This window comes from Muscardinus avellanarius (assembly GCF_963383645.1).
Source record: "Muscardinus avellanarius genome assembly, chromosome: 7".
Classification (NCBI taxonomy): domain Eukaryota; kingdom Metazoa; phylum Chordata; class Mammalia; order Rodentia; family Gliridae; genus Muscardinus; species Muscardinus avellanarius.
Window position 1 is genome coordinate 87,571,923 of NC_137793.1, and position 13,808 is coordinate 87,585,730.

A 13,808-nucleotide genomic window follows, 5' to 3' on the forward strand; every position below is an offset into this window, starting at 1 on the left:
TTTATTATTTAGAAACAGAGTCTCAAGCCGGGTGTGGTAGTACATGCTTTTAATGCCAGCATTTGGGAGGCTGAGACATGAGGATTGGAGGTTTGTGGCCAGCCCCAACTACTTATGAGGCCCTTTGCAATTTAGTGAGACCCTGTTTCAAAATAAAGAATAAAAAAATAGGGCTGAAGGTGTAGCTCAAGAGGTTAGAATGTCCCTGGGTTCAATCCCTAGTACTGGGGGAAAAAAAAAGTTTTTCATTAGGTTGCTGAGAGTTTCACTAAATTGCAAAGGCTGGCTTTGAACCTGTAGTCCTCCTGTCTCAGCCTTCCAAGTACTGGGATTACAAGCATGCGCCGCCATACCCAGCTCTAGTATTTTATATTAGTAGATTTTGTCAGACTGTTGCTCTGTGCTTTTTTTTACCCTCCCCTAGTAATTTCTCTGTTCTTTCAGCAAATGTAAGGGGAAAGGGGCTAATCTTGATAGAACACTATGATGGTAGTGATGGTGCCCATAGTGCCACCAATTCTGGATGTTTGCTGCTTCAGTGAGCCTCATGCCAAATAGGAGTCAAAGCATCCCAGATGGTTACAGTTTGAAATTCATATTAGCTTCAGTAGTAATATTTTATTATGTTGTATTGCCATTAAATATCATCTTTTAGTTAGCTTAGAGTTAATCTATAAAGGAAAAAATAAAGCCAGCTGAGACTTTTCTTTGAGTACCAGAGTTATTGTTTGTGGATGGCCTATTTTAATCTTTGTCTTGTGAGTTAATCTCCATGGGGGTGTGCCGAAGCAAATGAAAACCCTAGTAAGGTAGAATACTTTGGCCAAATGACTGCTTTCTTGATTTGGATGTATATTTTGGTGATAACATTTATAGTTCTTTTTTAAACTATAGGATCATAAAATCTAAAAAACCTATTGGGTTCCCTTTTTATTACCACACTTTTTTTTTTTTTAATTGCGGTACTGGAGATGGAACCCAGGGGCATTGTACCTCCAAGCTACACCCCAAGCCCTATTTTTTATTCTTTATTTTGAAACAGGGTCTCACTGAGTTGCAGTGGGCCTCACTAAATAGCTGAGGCTGTCTGTGCATCACAATCCTCCTGTCTCAGCCTCCCGAATGCTGGGATTACAAGTGTGTACCACCACACCAGGTTTTATTCTTCATTTTAAAAAAAGAAATGAGATACTTACTCTGGGTGTGGTGGCACATACTTGTATTCCTAGTACTTGGGAGGCTGAGACAGGATGATCACAGGTTCATAGCCAGCCTCAGCTACTTAGCGAGGCTCTCGGCAACTTAGTGAGACCCTGTTTTAAAATAAATAAATAGGGATAGGGGTATATCTCAGAGGTAGCATGCCCCAGGTTCAATCTCCAATATCTCAAACCTCCCTCCCTCCCAAAAAACACTCAAACAGGATTCTCTTTGATATAAAAAATTTTTTTTGGAAAATTTTTTTCAGGGCCTCTCTAACGATTTGGGTCTTCAATTAACTGACAATTACAAGCACAGGTAATTGCAGGTGGCTCATTGGGAGTGCCTTGAATCTGCTATGCTTTCCTGTAACTTAATGAGATCAGCAATCAAATAAATGGAGGAACAGCACTCACCTGTTTAAGAAAATTTTAAGCGGTTGTACTTATTTTTTGTGTGTATATGATTGGTATCTGAAGACTTGTCTTTGTATCTACCTTGGTCTTTAAAAAGCAGACCTGTTATGCTATCTATATAAATAATTGTAAAACGTATCTTATAAAACTCAACAAGCGGGGCATGGTGGTGCACGCTTGTAATCCCAGCACTTGGGAGGCTGAGACAGGAGGATTGCACAGGTTCAAAGCCAGCCTCAGCTACTTAGGCTCTCAGCAACTTAGTGAGATCCTGTTTCCAAATAAAATATAAAATAGCTTTGGGAGGATAGCCCAGAGGTAGAAAGCCCCTGGGTTCCACCCCCAATACCACAAATAAAACAAAACAAAAAGCAAAACAAAAAACTCAACAAAACTTTCTAAGATTAAAAAAATAAAAGGGAAATTCAACAGTAGAATTGTATTTTACTTGCAGTGTCTACAGAAGCCCAACTTGACCACAGACACAAAGGACAAGGAGTACAAACCCCATGATATTCCTCAAAGGCAGTCTGTGCAGCCTTCAGAAACATGTCCCCCAGCCCGACGAGCAAAACGCATGAGAGCGGAGGTGAGAACCTTGCAGCGCTGATCGGAAGGAATTCTTGAGTTCTAATGCTGATAGCTGTCCTGGACTTCTCTCATGGACTCTTTATAGTTTTGAATCTTGTTATTCTCACAAAAGGATGCTTTGTATGTTTCACTTTTTACACTTGGGGGAGACTTGTGCCAGCCAAGGGGTAAGACATGGAGAACTCTTTCTGGATCGTGCTGCCTGCACCGATGAGCTGTTGTTACTACTAGTCAGGAAGCATCAGGGACAGTAGGTGTTCTTGTGCTTCATTGGAATTGCCCATTGTGCTCCTGGAGTTTAATGCTGTGCATTGGAGGGTTAGAGATGCAGAGAGAGAATAGAAGGCAGTGAAAGCCATTGTTCTTATACTTACTGGACGGGAACATGGAATCAGTGGCAAACACCTATGCTGAGAGAGGATTGGGAAGCATGACGTAGAATTTAATGAGATGATAAAAGGAAATCAGAAGGGAGAGACTGACTACTCAGAAGGATTATTTGCCTTTTTTTCCCCCCCTGGGAAAGAAGTATAAGCTATTCTCATATAAAAGTGTCAAGATTTTAGGACCCAAAATATAATATGTAGGAAATAATTTAGAACTAGAAAGCTTCATATCACAATAATCATGCTTCTAAATCAATTTGGTTGTTTTAATAATTATTGGCAAAGATAAAAAAGTTAGCCATGTTATTTTCTGAAGAAATGGATAAGAGAATTGTTTTTCACGTTAATAAATTGAAATATAAAAAAATATCTAGTCAGTCACTTTTCTGAATAAAGAAAACTACCCAAGACAGTGTGGTGGTGCATACTTGTAATCCCAGCATCAGGGAGGCTGAGACACGAGGATCCCAGCTCGTGGCTAGCTTCAGCCACTTAGTGAGGCCCTCTGCAACTCAGTGAGACCCTGTTTCAAAATAAAGTATAACAAATAGGGCTGGGGGTGTAGATTGGAGGTAGAATGCCCCTGGGTTCCATCCCCAGTACCACAGACAAAAACAACAAAAAAACTACCCAGAATAGGAAAATTTGGTTATTTGGAGGCCATAAGTATGTTTAAAGCTCATTAAAAATCAGTTATTTAGTCCAGTGTGGTGGCACACACTTAGAATCCCAGTACTTGGGAAGCTGAGACAGGAGGATTGCGGTTCAATAGGGGAAAAAGAAAAGATTAAAAATAGGGCTAGGGTAGAGTGCCCCTGGGTTCAATTCCCAGTATTGAAAAAAATATGTATTTGTATATAATATATATAATATATATATAATATTTTTTTTGAGCTTGCTCCCTTCCTTCCTTCCTTCCTTCCTTTCTTTTCTTTCTTTCTTTTGTACTGTGGATTGAACTCAGGGGCATTCTATCTTGAAGCTACACCCCCAGCCCTTTTTGGAAACAGGGTCTCACTAAGTAGGTGAGGCTGACTTCGAACCCATTATCCTCCTGTGTCTGCTTCTCAAGTGCTGAGATTACAAGCATGCACCACCACACCTGGCTGCTGCTTCTTCTTCTTCTTCTTCTTTTTTTTTAATGTGGTACTGGTGATCGAATCCAGGACTATTCTACCTCCCTATCTACACCTCCAGTTCTGTTTTGTTTTATTATTTCTTTTTACTTGTTATTTATGCAGTACTGGATGGAACCCAGGGACCTCCAAGCTACACCCCCAGCCCTACTTTTTATTCTTTATTTTGAAACAGGGTCTCACTGAGTTGCAAAGGGCCTCACTAAGTAGCGGAGGCGATCTTCCTATCTCAGCCTCTCAAATACTGTGATTACAAGTGTGTGCCACCATGCCTGGCTTTATTTTATTTTTTATTTTTGGCATTGGAGTTTGAACCCAGGGGCATTCTGTCTCTGTGCCACACCTCCAGCCTGATACTTTTATTTTTTTATTTTTTTAAATTTTTTGGTGGTACTGGGGATGGAACCCTTCTACCTCCGGGCTACACTCGCAGACCTATTTTTATATTTTTTATTTGGAAACAGAGTCTCTTAATCCAACGAGGCTGGCTTTGACCTGTGTGATCCTCCTGTCTCTGCTTCCCAAGTGTGGATTACAAGCATGTGCCACCACGCCTGGCATCCGATACTTTTATTTATTTATTTTTTTATTTTATTTTTATTTTTTGGTGGTACTGGGGGTGGAACTCAGAGGCTTCCTACCTCCAGGCTATCCTCCCAGACCTATTTTATATATTTTTTTGGAAACAGGGTCTCACTAAGTTGCTGAGAGCCTCAGTAAGTAGCTGAGGCTGGCTTTGAACCTGCGCGATCCTCCTGTCTCAGCCTCCCAAGCGCGGGGATTACAAGTGTGCGCCACCACGCCCGGCTTTTTAACATATTCTTCATCTTTAAATGTACATGTAAGACATGTCCTAGATTCTTGGGTCTGCATTGATGACACGTAATGGTAATAGCATCTATGCAAGAAATTTTGTTAGCTGTGGAAATTCTCAATATGAACGAATTCAATATAATAAATTCTTAGCCTGAATGAACCAAGGCTAAGTCATAAAAAGTATAGTTCCACAAATACTTCAGTGTTGTAGACCACAAAAATGGTTTTATTTGTGTTCCTATAAACATCACTTCAAGAAACACTAGAAACTGAGATTGACTTATATACCCTCCATGAGGAGGGAGTCCTTAGCAGTCTAGTGATCTTAGAAATATAGTTTATAATGTTTTGTTAGAAGACTTTATGAAAAATTAGGAAGCTTCCAAGTGGGATTAAGTGATGCCCTTTAATCTCTGTACTTGGGAGGCTGAGATAGGACTTACAAGTTCAAGACTAGCCTCAACTACCTATCAAAACCCTTAGGAGCTTAGTGAGACCTTGTTGAAATAAAAAATAAAAAGAGCTTGGAGTTTAGCTCAGAGGTAGAATACCCCTAGGTTCAGAACATCCCTAGTACCAAAGGGGAGAAGGGATTATGCAAGCTGTGAAATTCTTACAAATACTGTTAGACGTTGGAAGAGGAGATCAGCAAAATCTTAGTGCTAATGAAATTGTGATATTTATAAAACTACTTAGGCTGGGCATGGTAGTACATACTTATAATCCTCCAACACTTTGGAGGCTGAAATAGGAGGATCACAGGTTCAAGGCCTGCCTCAGCTACTTAATGAGGCCCTATTTCAAAATAAAGAATAAAATAAGGCTGGGGGTGTGGCTCAGAGTTAAAATGCCCCTGGGTTCAATCTTCAGTACCTCAAAACAAACAAAGACAAAAATATACTACCTAGTATTTGCCTTAGTGATGAATGAAGCATAAAGTAAATAAATACATGAGAACTGAGATCCTTTTAGGAGGCTCTGAGAGTTGATACTAAGTGGGTAGTGATATGTCTCATTTGCTGCTGATTTTTTTTATCCTTCTTTTTTAACCTAAGATAGTTGAGAATGCTATCTAACTGCCAAGATTTCTCATTCATAAAAAGAAATTTCAAAGAGAGGTCTCTTTTCTATGGGAAGAGGAAAGTATGTTTTAGATTCCTGATTAATAGTTTATAAGATTATTCATCTTGAAAGTACAGTTGGATTTTTAAAGACTTCTTTTTAAAGGAATTACTCATGTATATGACAATTTGTTTTAGGCCATGAGTATTAAAATAGAACCAGAAGAGACGACAGAAGCAAGGACTCATAATCTGAGACGTCGAATGGGTTGTCCTGCTCCAAAATATGAAAATGGTAAGAAAGTTTATCTGATGAATAAGAAAGAAAAAGTAGCTGGGTGTGGTGGTACATGCCTGTAATCCCACTAGCTTGGGAGGCCTAGGTAGGAGGATTTCAAGTTTGAGGCTAGCCTGGGCAAGTTAGCAAGACCCTGTCTTAAAATACGGGCTCAGTGCTTGCCTACATGTCAGAGGCCCTAGGTTTAATCTCTAGTAACAGGGGAAAAAGTAAATAAGTAAAAATATTTATTAATTAAGTAGACAGAAATTATGTACTAGTCACTGACTTGGGCTTTGACAAATAAAATCTTAATATGTCAGTGTCTTTCTCATAGTTAATTGAACAATGGGAGAGAGAAATACATTTTAGGAAAAATGCATTTAAGGAAAACAAGTACATTTTTCACTCTTACTAGTTGCTGCTTTGAAATTTAGTGTGATGAATTCATTGAAAAAAAAAGTGCTTTGTGAAAACCACAAGTACCTTTGCTTTCCAAGTCTAAAATTTAGTTGATAATATTTTTTCTGATTGTTGATGTAAGTCATTGAGAGGTGGATTTGGATTCTTATTGGAGAACTCCTATATCCTGCATCAGAGGCACGTACAAATGAAGAGGTTACTAAAATGATCTCTTCTGAGGAATTAGTGAATTAGTATAAAGTCAGCACAATGTGATGGACAGTAATAACAGATGTGACTGTGTTTCCTGGCCAACCACTAGCTCATTGTATGACCTTTTTTTTAAACTTTTTCTTTTTGGTGGTACTGGGGATGGAACCCAGGGGCTTTTCTACCTCCAGGCTATACTCCCAGACCTATTTTATACTTTATTTGGAAACAGGGTCTCACTAAGTTGCTGAAAGCCTCACTGAGTGGCTGAGGCTGGCTTCGGACCTGTGCAATCCTCCTGTGTCAGCCTCCCAAGCACAGGGATTACAAGCATGTGCCACTACGCCCAGCTTTTTAAACATTTTTAACATTCTTGCCTTTTTAAAATCAGTTTTCTTCTCTTTGAATTTAGTTGTGAAGGAAACTAATTTATGGAAAGCATTTAGCATGCTGCCTAGCACATGGTGATTCAATACCTGATAGTGTTATTTTTAGCCAAATACTTAGTCTTTGAAACCTCAGGAACTGACTAGGGAATCATCCTAGATCATGAAGGGAAAATGTAAGATGGAGAGGAGGTATAATTGCATTATCAGTCATGATCAAGGGGAACTCAATTTCCTCAAGTGTTGTGTCATGGTCTTAAGAAAACTATATCTTATCTCCTATTTTGAAGGCATACAAATCTAAATATCCATAAGTGCACATCTAGAAAAATTTTTTTTAATTTAAATTTTAATTTTTTGGTGGTACTGGGTTTCCTGGAAGCCCTTCTTCTACCTCTGGGCTACACTCCCAGACCTATTTTATACTTTTTTATTTCTGGAAACAGGGTCTCTTAAGCCAGCACAGCTGGCTTCGAACTTGCGCGATCCTCCTGTCTCGGCCTCCCAAGTGCGGGGATTATAAGCATGTGCCACCATGCCCAGCCTAGAAATTTAATTTATGTTAGAGTTTACATTTTATCATAATGAGCACTGAGCCCTTGATAATTAGTGACACTGGTTGCTCATGCGACTAAAATAAAAGCAAACATGAAATAATGTTTGGGCAATATGTACTTTGTGAGAGAGGTGAGGAGGAATTGGAGAAAAGCATAGTGCAGAAAGCTAACTTTGGATTGCCTCCTGCAGAGAAAGAAATGAAAAGTAACATCAAGCAAGAACCCACTGAGAAGAAAGATTATATTGTAGAAAGTGAGAAGGAAAAACCCAAGAGTCGATCTAAAAAAACCACCAATGCTGTGAGTTAACATCTCTTTCCCTCAATGTTTTCTTTTTCTTCCTTTCTTTTCTTAGAGGCCCTTTACTCCCAAGGTTATATTTTTGTGCCTTACTTAGGATTGGCTAAGTGTCTGACAATTAAGAGATCCTTTCAAGTAAGCTGATAGTGTCACCTCATAAATGAGGAAACACATGATCATACTGTGAACACAGTAACAGGCGAGGGGTCATTTTTCTGGTGAACATGCAGTTTATCACTAAGTAGTAATGAGCTGTATCATACATATTATTCATAAATCACTAGCCAACCTCCAAGTGATCTGAAGGCCAGATGAAAAACCAGTTTGATGGTCTCCAACTTTATAGCTATCAAGGGAAAGGAAATGGAAGGAATGAAAAATAGAAGAAGAGAAGGAAAGGGGTTTGAGCAATAGAGCCCAGAACTGGAGAGCTGAGGGCTGTTAATTCTATTGGAAACTTTATTTTTTGTGGTATTGGGGGAAGAACCTAGGGGCTTTCTAACTCCAGGCTACACTCCCAGACCTATTTTATATTTTATTTGGAAACAGGGTCTCACTAAGTGGCTGAGGCTGGCTTTGAACCTGTGGGGTCCTCCTGTCTCAGCCTCCAAAGTACTGAGATTACAAGTGTGCGCCACCATGCCCAGCTTTGTTGGAAACCTTTAAGTGACGCTTGAGCATTTAAAAGGAATTGGTTGCCCTTCCCTTTTCCAAGAGCTTGTCAACATCACTTTTTATCTTGGATTAGAAATTATTCTAACTGAATGTCTCCGTAACTATCATCTCACTGCCACTCTCCCACTACACACATAAAAATACAATACACATACACAGAAAAAATAGTATGCATATATGTCATTGTCAGCATGATTTACATTATGATGTGAGACTATAATGCACCAATAAAAGCACATTAAAAAAAATCAATAAAAGCCTATGAAGCAATTAAAAAAACTACAGAAAATTGGCAGAATTCAAGTTTTTGTTTCCTACAATAAAGAGACTGAAAGAGTTAAGACTACCTATTAGTTTAGTTTAGTTCTCACCTTTCTATTTTGGGTAATGTATTAGCTTGGTAAGGTTACCATAAGAAAGTACCATAGACTTTCTACGTCCTAAGAGACTTTTTTTTTGTACTGGAGGTTGAACCCAGAGCCTCTACCTCTGAGCTACATTGCCAGCCCTTTTTATTTTTTATTTTTTGTTGTGAAACAGGGCTTCCTAAGTTGATAAGGGTGGCCTCAAACCTGCAGGCCTACCTACTGTCTTGTCCTCCCAAGTACTGGGATTACAGTCATGCCTGGCTTTTTCCTTTTCTTTTTTTGGTTACTGGGGATTGAACCCAGAGACTTTTTTTCTTTCTTTGCGGTCCTAGGGAAGGAATCCAGGGGCCTTACCAAGTAGCAGAAGCTGTTCACAAACTCAGATCCTCCTGTTTCAGCTTCCCAAATGCTGAGATTAGAAGTGTGTGCCAACATGCCCAGCTAAACCCAGAGGCATTTACCACTGAGCTTTTATTTATTTATTTATTTATTTATTTATTTATTTATTTATTTATTGTGGGTCTGGGGACGGAACCCAGGGGCATTTGACTTCTGAACTACACCTCCTGTCCTATTTTTTATTCTTTATTTTGAAACAGGGTCTCACTGAGTTGCAAAGGGCCTCACTAAGTAGCTGAGGCTGTCCGTGAACCACGATCCTCTGGTCTCAGCCTCCTGAATACTGGGATTACAAGAGTGCTCCTCCACGCCCGGCTTAGTTAATTAACTTTAAAAGCATATTTTCCTCTGGGCAAGGTAGCACACACTTGTAATTCTAGTACTTGTAATTCCAGTACCTGGGAGACTGAGAAAGGAACTTCACGGGTTGTCAGTCTCAGCAACTTAGGCCATCTGCAATCAGTGAGATCCTGTTTCAAAATAAATGATCAAAACCAGGTGTGGTGGTCCATGCTTTTAATCCCAGCATTCGGAGGCTGATACAGGAAGACAGCAGTTCGCAGACAGCCTCAGCTACTACTTAGTAGGTGAGGCTTTTTTGCAACTCAGTGAGACCCTGTTTCAAAATCAAGAATAAAAAATAGGGCTGGGGGTATAGCTTGGAGGTAGAATTGGTTCCATCCCCAGTACTGCAAAAAAATAAGATAAAATAGAATTGGAGCTGTAACTCAGAGGTAGAATGCCCCTGTGTTTCATCCCCAGGACCACAAAAAAAAAAAGTAAGCATTTTTTCTTTTAAATATGGCAAAATTGAAGTTTTTCCTCATAAATTCTACTTTTAATTAGACTAAAACTTAACACTTATTCCAGAAGACTATCTTCAAATTACCAAAAAACTAGCTAAACAACCAGTTTTAATTTAATTTAATTTTTTTTTTTTTTTGGGTGGTACTGGGGGTGGAACTCAGAGGCTTCCTACCTCCAGGCTATACTCCTAGACCTATTTTATACTTTATTTGGAAACAGGGTCTCACTAAGTTGCTGAGAGCCTCACTAAGTAGCTGAGGCTGCCTTTGAACCTGTGCGATCCTCCTGTCTCAGCCTCCCAAGTGCGGGGATTACAAGCGTGCGCCATCACGCCCAGCTAACCAGTTTTAATTTAAACACACAATTGGGAAAGCTAGACGATCACATTTTAGAATTGGAGATGCATAAGTTATTAAAACATATCTTGTATAGAAAATGAAGCATTTTAGTTTAAAATTTCTAATAGCAGTTGAAGCATTTAAAACAGGTTACAGAAACTGGATTATGCCTTGAATGCATTTCATTCTTAAATTTTACAAAATCGAGTAATAGTTGGTGTTTTTTTCTCTGCTCATTTTCATTGATACAGGTGGATCTGTATGTCTGCCTCTTGTGTGGCAGTGGTAGTGATGAGGATCGGCTTCTCTTGTGTGATGGCTGTGATGACAGTTACCACACCTTTTGCTTAATCCCACCTCTCCATGATGTTCCCAAGGGAGACTGGAGGTGTCCTAAGTGTTTGGCTCAGGTAAGCTTAATGTCAGGGAGTAGCACTAGACAGTTTCCACTGGGACATTTCTCTTTGCCTGTGGGTTTTATACTTGGCAATGGGTAATAATGAAGTTCATGAACAAGATAGGCTAGACCTGAATAGGAAAGACATCTCAGAATTTTCCACAGTATAGGCAGATCGCTGAGAGGTAAAGAATATTTTTATTTTTTGTGGTACTGGGGATAGAATCGAGGGGCATTCTATCTCTGGGCTATATCCCCAGCCCTATTTTTTATTCTTTATTTTGAAACAGGGTCTCACTGAGTTGCACAGGGCCTCACTGAGTAGCTGAGACTGGCTTCAAATTTGCGCGATTCTCCTGTCTCAGCCTTCCAAATGCTGGGATTACAAGTGTGTGCCACCATGCCCAGCTTAAAATAGAGATATTTTGGATAGATAACTATTGTTGGTATCAAATACATAAGTAATTTCAGCTATCTACTCTTTATTTCATGTAGTACTCTGTGTGTGTGTGTATGTGTGTGTGTGTGTGTGTGTGTGTGAGAGAGAGAGAGAGAGAGACAGACAGACAGACAGACACACACACACCAAGAATTGAATCTGAAGCATTCTACCTTTGAGCTACATCCCAGCCTTTTTTACTTTTGTTTTGTAATAGGGTCTCACTAAGTACCCGAGGACCTCACTAAGTTGCTGAGATTGGCTTTGAACATGAGACTCTCCTGTGTTGGCCTCCTGAGTACTGAAATCACAGTATTTTGGAGTACAGTACCACCATGCCCAGTTAATTATATTTTTAATAAAATCTAAAAGCAGTTTTGTATCACCTTTATGAGGATTATTTTGTAGCATGAATCAGTCATCTGGAATATTAGATTTGTGTTAGGATTAGATTATAACAATAGTAAAGAGGTTTATATTATTTGAATGTAAAAGTTTTAATACTTTTCCATATAGACATGTTAGTACTTAAGTGTTGCCCCTAATAACCTCAACACACAAGGCAAAGTACATATGAATTAGAAGAATTAAATATTTAATACCTTATAATACCTGATTAGTGGGTCTGGAACACTTAAATACATTGACTGACTGAGCTGCCCGTTAACTTCTCAGTGTGTGTTTTTTTTTTTATTTAATAGTAGGGATTGTCAGTGGCATTCTACCTCTAATCTGTATCCCACTCCTTTTTATTTTTTGTTTGAAACGGTTTTGCTAGGTTGCTGACAATCTTGCTAAATTGCAGAGGCTGGTTATTTTGTTTGTTTTGGTTTTGGTTTTGGTTCTGGGGACTGAACTCAGGGACATTCTACCTCTTGAGTTAAACCCCCAGCCCCGTATTATTCTTTATTTTGAAACAGGGTCTCACTAAATTGTAGAGGGCCTCACTAAGTTGCTGATGCTGGCTATGAATCTGTGATCCTCCTGTCTCATCCTCCTAAGGGCATGCCACACCACACCCAGCTTAGTGTTTTGTTTTGATGGCATTATTAGGTAATAACCAAATATTGCTGGTCTGAGAGTCATTCTATTTTTTATTTCTTAATTTCTGTTTTGGTTTATTACCTATTAAATTTATAGTTTTAACTCTCACACATTAATTCCTCTCATTTTCAGTATTGAAAACACTATTTGATACTGAAAGTGTCTAATTTTTAGGCTGGCTATCTTTTTTTTTTTTTTTTTTCTGGTGCCAGATATTGAACCCAGGGTCATTATAACCAGAACTGCATCCCAGTCTGTGTGTGTGTGTACTGGGGCTTGAACCTAGGGTGTGTATGTGTTGTGTGTGTGTGTGTGTGTGCGCGCGCACATGCATGTTTTTACTAGGGCTTGAACCCAGGGGTTATGTGTGTATGTGTAAATGTACTGAGGTTTGAACCCAGGGGTATTTTTGCCTCTGAGCCAAACTTTATTTTTATTTCTTTTTGTGGAACTGGGATTGAACCCAAGGACATTCTCCTTTGAGCTACACCTCCACGCCTATTTTTTAATTCTTTATTTTTTATTTTTTTGTGGTACTGGGGTGGAACCCATGGGCTCTTCTACCTCCAGAATAGACTCTCAGACCTATTTTATACTTTATTTGGAAATAGGATCTCACTAAGTAGCTGAGGCTGGCTTCAAACCTGTATGTTCCTCCTGTCTCAGCCTCCCAAGCACTGGGATTACAAGCATGTGCCACCACACCTGGTAGGTTTCTTCTCTAAGTGTTAAATTACCTCAGGTTAGCTGGATGTGATGATGCATACCTGTGATCCCAGATCCCAGTATTTGAGAGGCTGAGACAGGAGGATCACAAGATTAAGTTTAAATCTTGTAATTTAGCAAGATGCTCAGCAGTTTAACAAGACTCTATTTCTAAATAAAAAGATACAAGGACTGGGGGTGTGGCTAAGAGGTAGAATGCCCCTGAGTTCAGTTCAATCCCCAGTTCTAAGAAAAAAAAAAAAAAAAAGCCAGGCGTGGTGGCGTACGCTTGTAATCCCAGCATTCGGGAGCCTGAGACCGGAGGATCGCGGTTCACGTACAGCCTCAGCTACTTAGCGAGGCCCTCTGCAACTTAGTGAGACTTTTAAAATAAAGAATTTAAAAGGGGGGGGGGCAGGGGGTGTAGCTTGGAGGCTGAATGCCCCTGGGTTCTATCCCCAGACCCGAGGGGAAAAAAAAGAAAAAAATTACTGCAGGTTGTGACTGTTAAAATAGATATTTTAAGTTTGGCATGGTGTCCCACACCTGTAATCCTAGTACTTGGGAAGCTGAGACAGGTTTTCAGGTTTGTTGCCAGCCTCAGCAATTTAGCAGGGTCCTCTGAAACTTAGACCCTGTTTCAAAATAAAAAATGTAATAGGGCTGGGTTATAGCTCAGAGGTAAAATGCCCCTGGGTTCAGTGCCTAGTAACACACACACACACACACACACACACACACACACACACACACTCACACTCTCTCTCTCTCTCTCTCTCTCTCTCTCTCTCTCTCTCTCTCAATAAATAAAAGTTAAAAAGAAGTAGAGGTATAGTTCAAAGGTAGAACTCTCTTGAGTTCAATCCCCAGTACCACCAAAAACAAACAAAATAGATCT

At 39.5% G+C, this 13,808-nt stretch overlaps 1 protein-coding gene across 4 annotated transcripts in view; it reads left to right on the forward strand.

Moving 5' to 3' along the window:
* KDM5B (lysine demethylase 5B) overlaps positions 1–13,808 on the forward strand; it is a gene marked incomplete at both ends in the record, with an annotated part of 94,619 nt that overhangs the window by 36,909 nt on the left and 43,902 nt on the right. For 2 of the 4 annotated variants that reach the window (XM_080698517.1, XM_080698518.1), the window contains 4 exons: positions 2,071–2,205; positions 5,805–5,901; positions 7,629–7,738; positions 10,577–10,735. In XM_080698517.1, the coding sequence (XP_080554643.1) occupies positions 2,071–2,205; positions 5,805–5,901; positions 7,629–7,738; positions 10,577–10,735 (501 nt within the window). Of the gene's footprint in view, positions 1–2,019; positions 2,206–5,804; positions 5,902–7,628; positions 7,739–10,576; positions 10,736–13,808 lie in introns of all 4 variants that reach the window. The other 2 variants (XM_080698516.1, XM_080698519.1) reach the window with 2 other exon arrangements.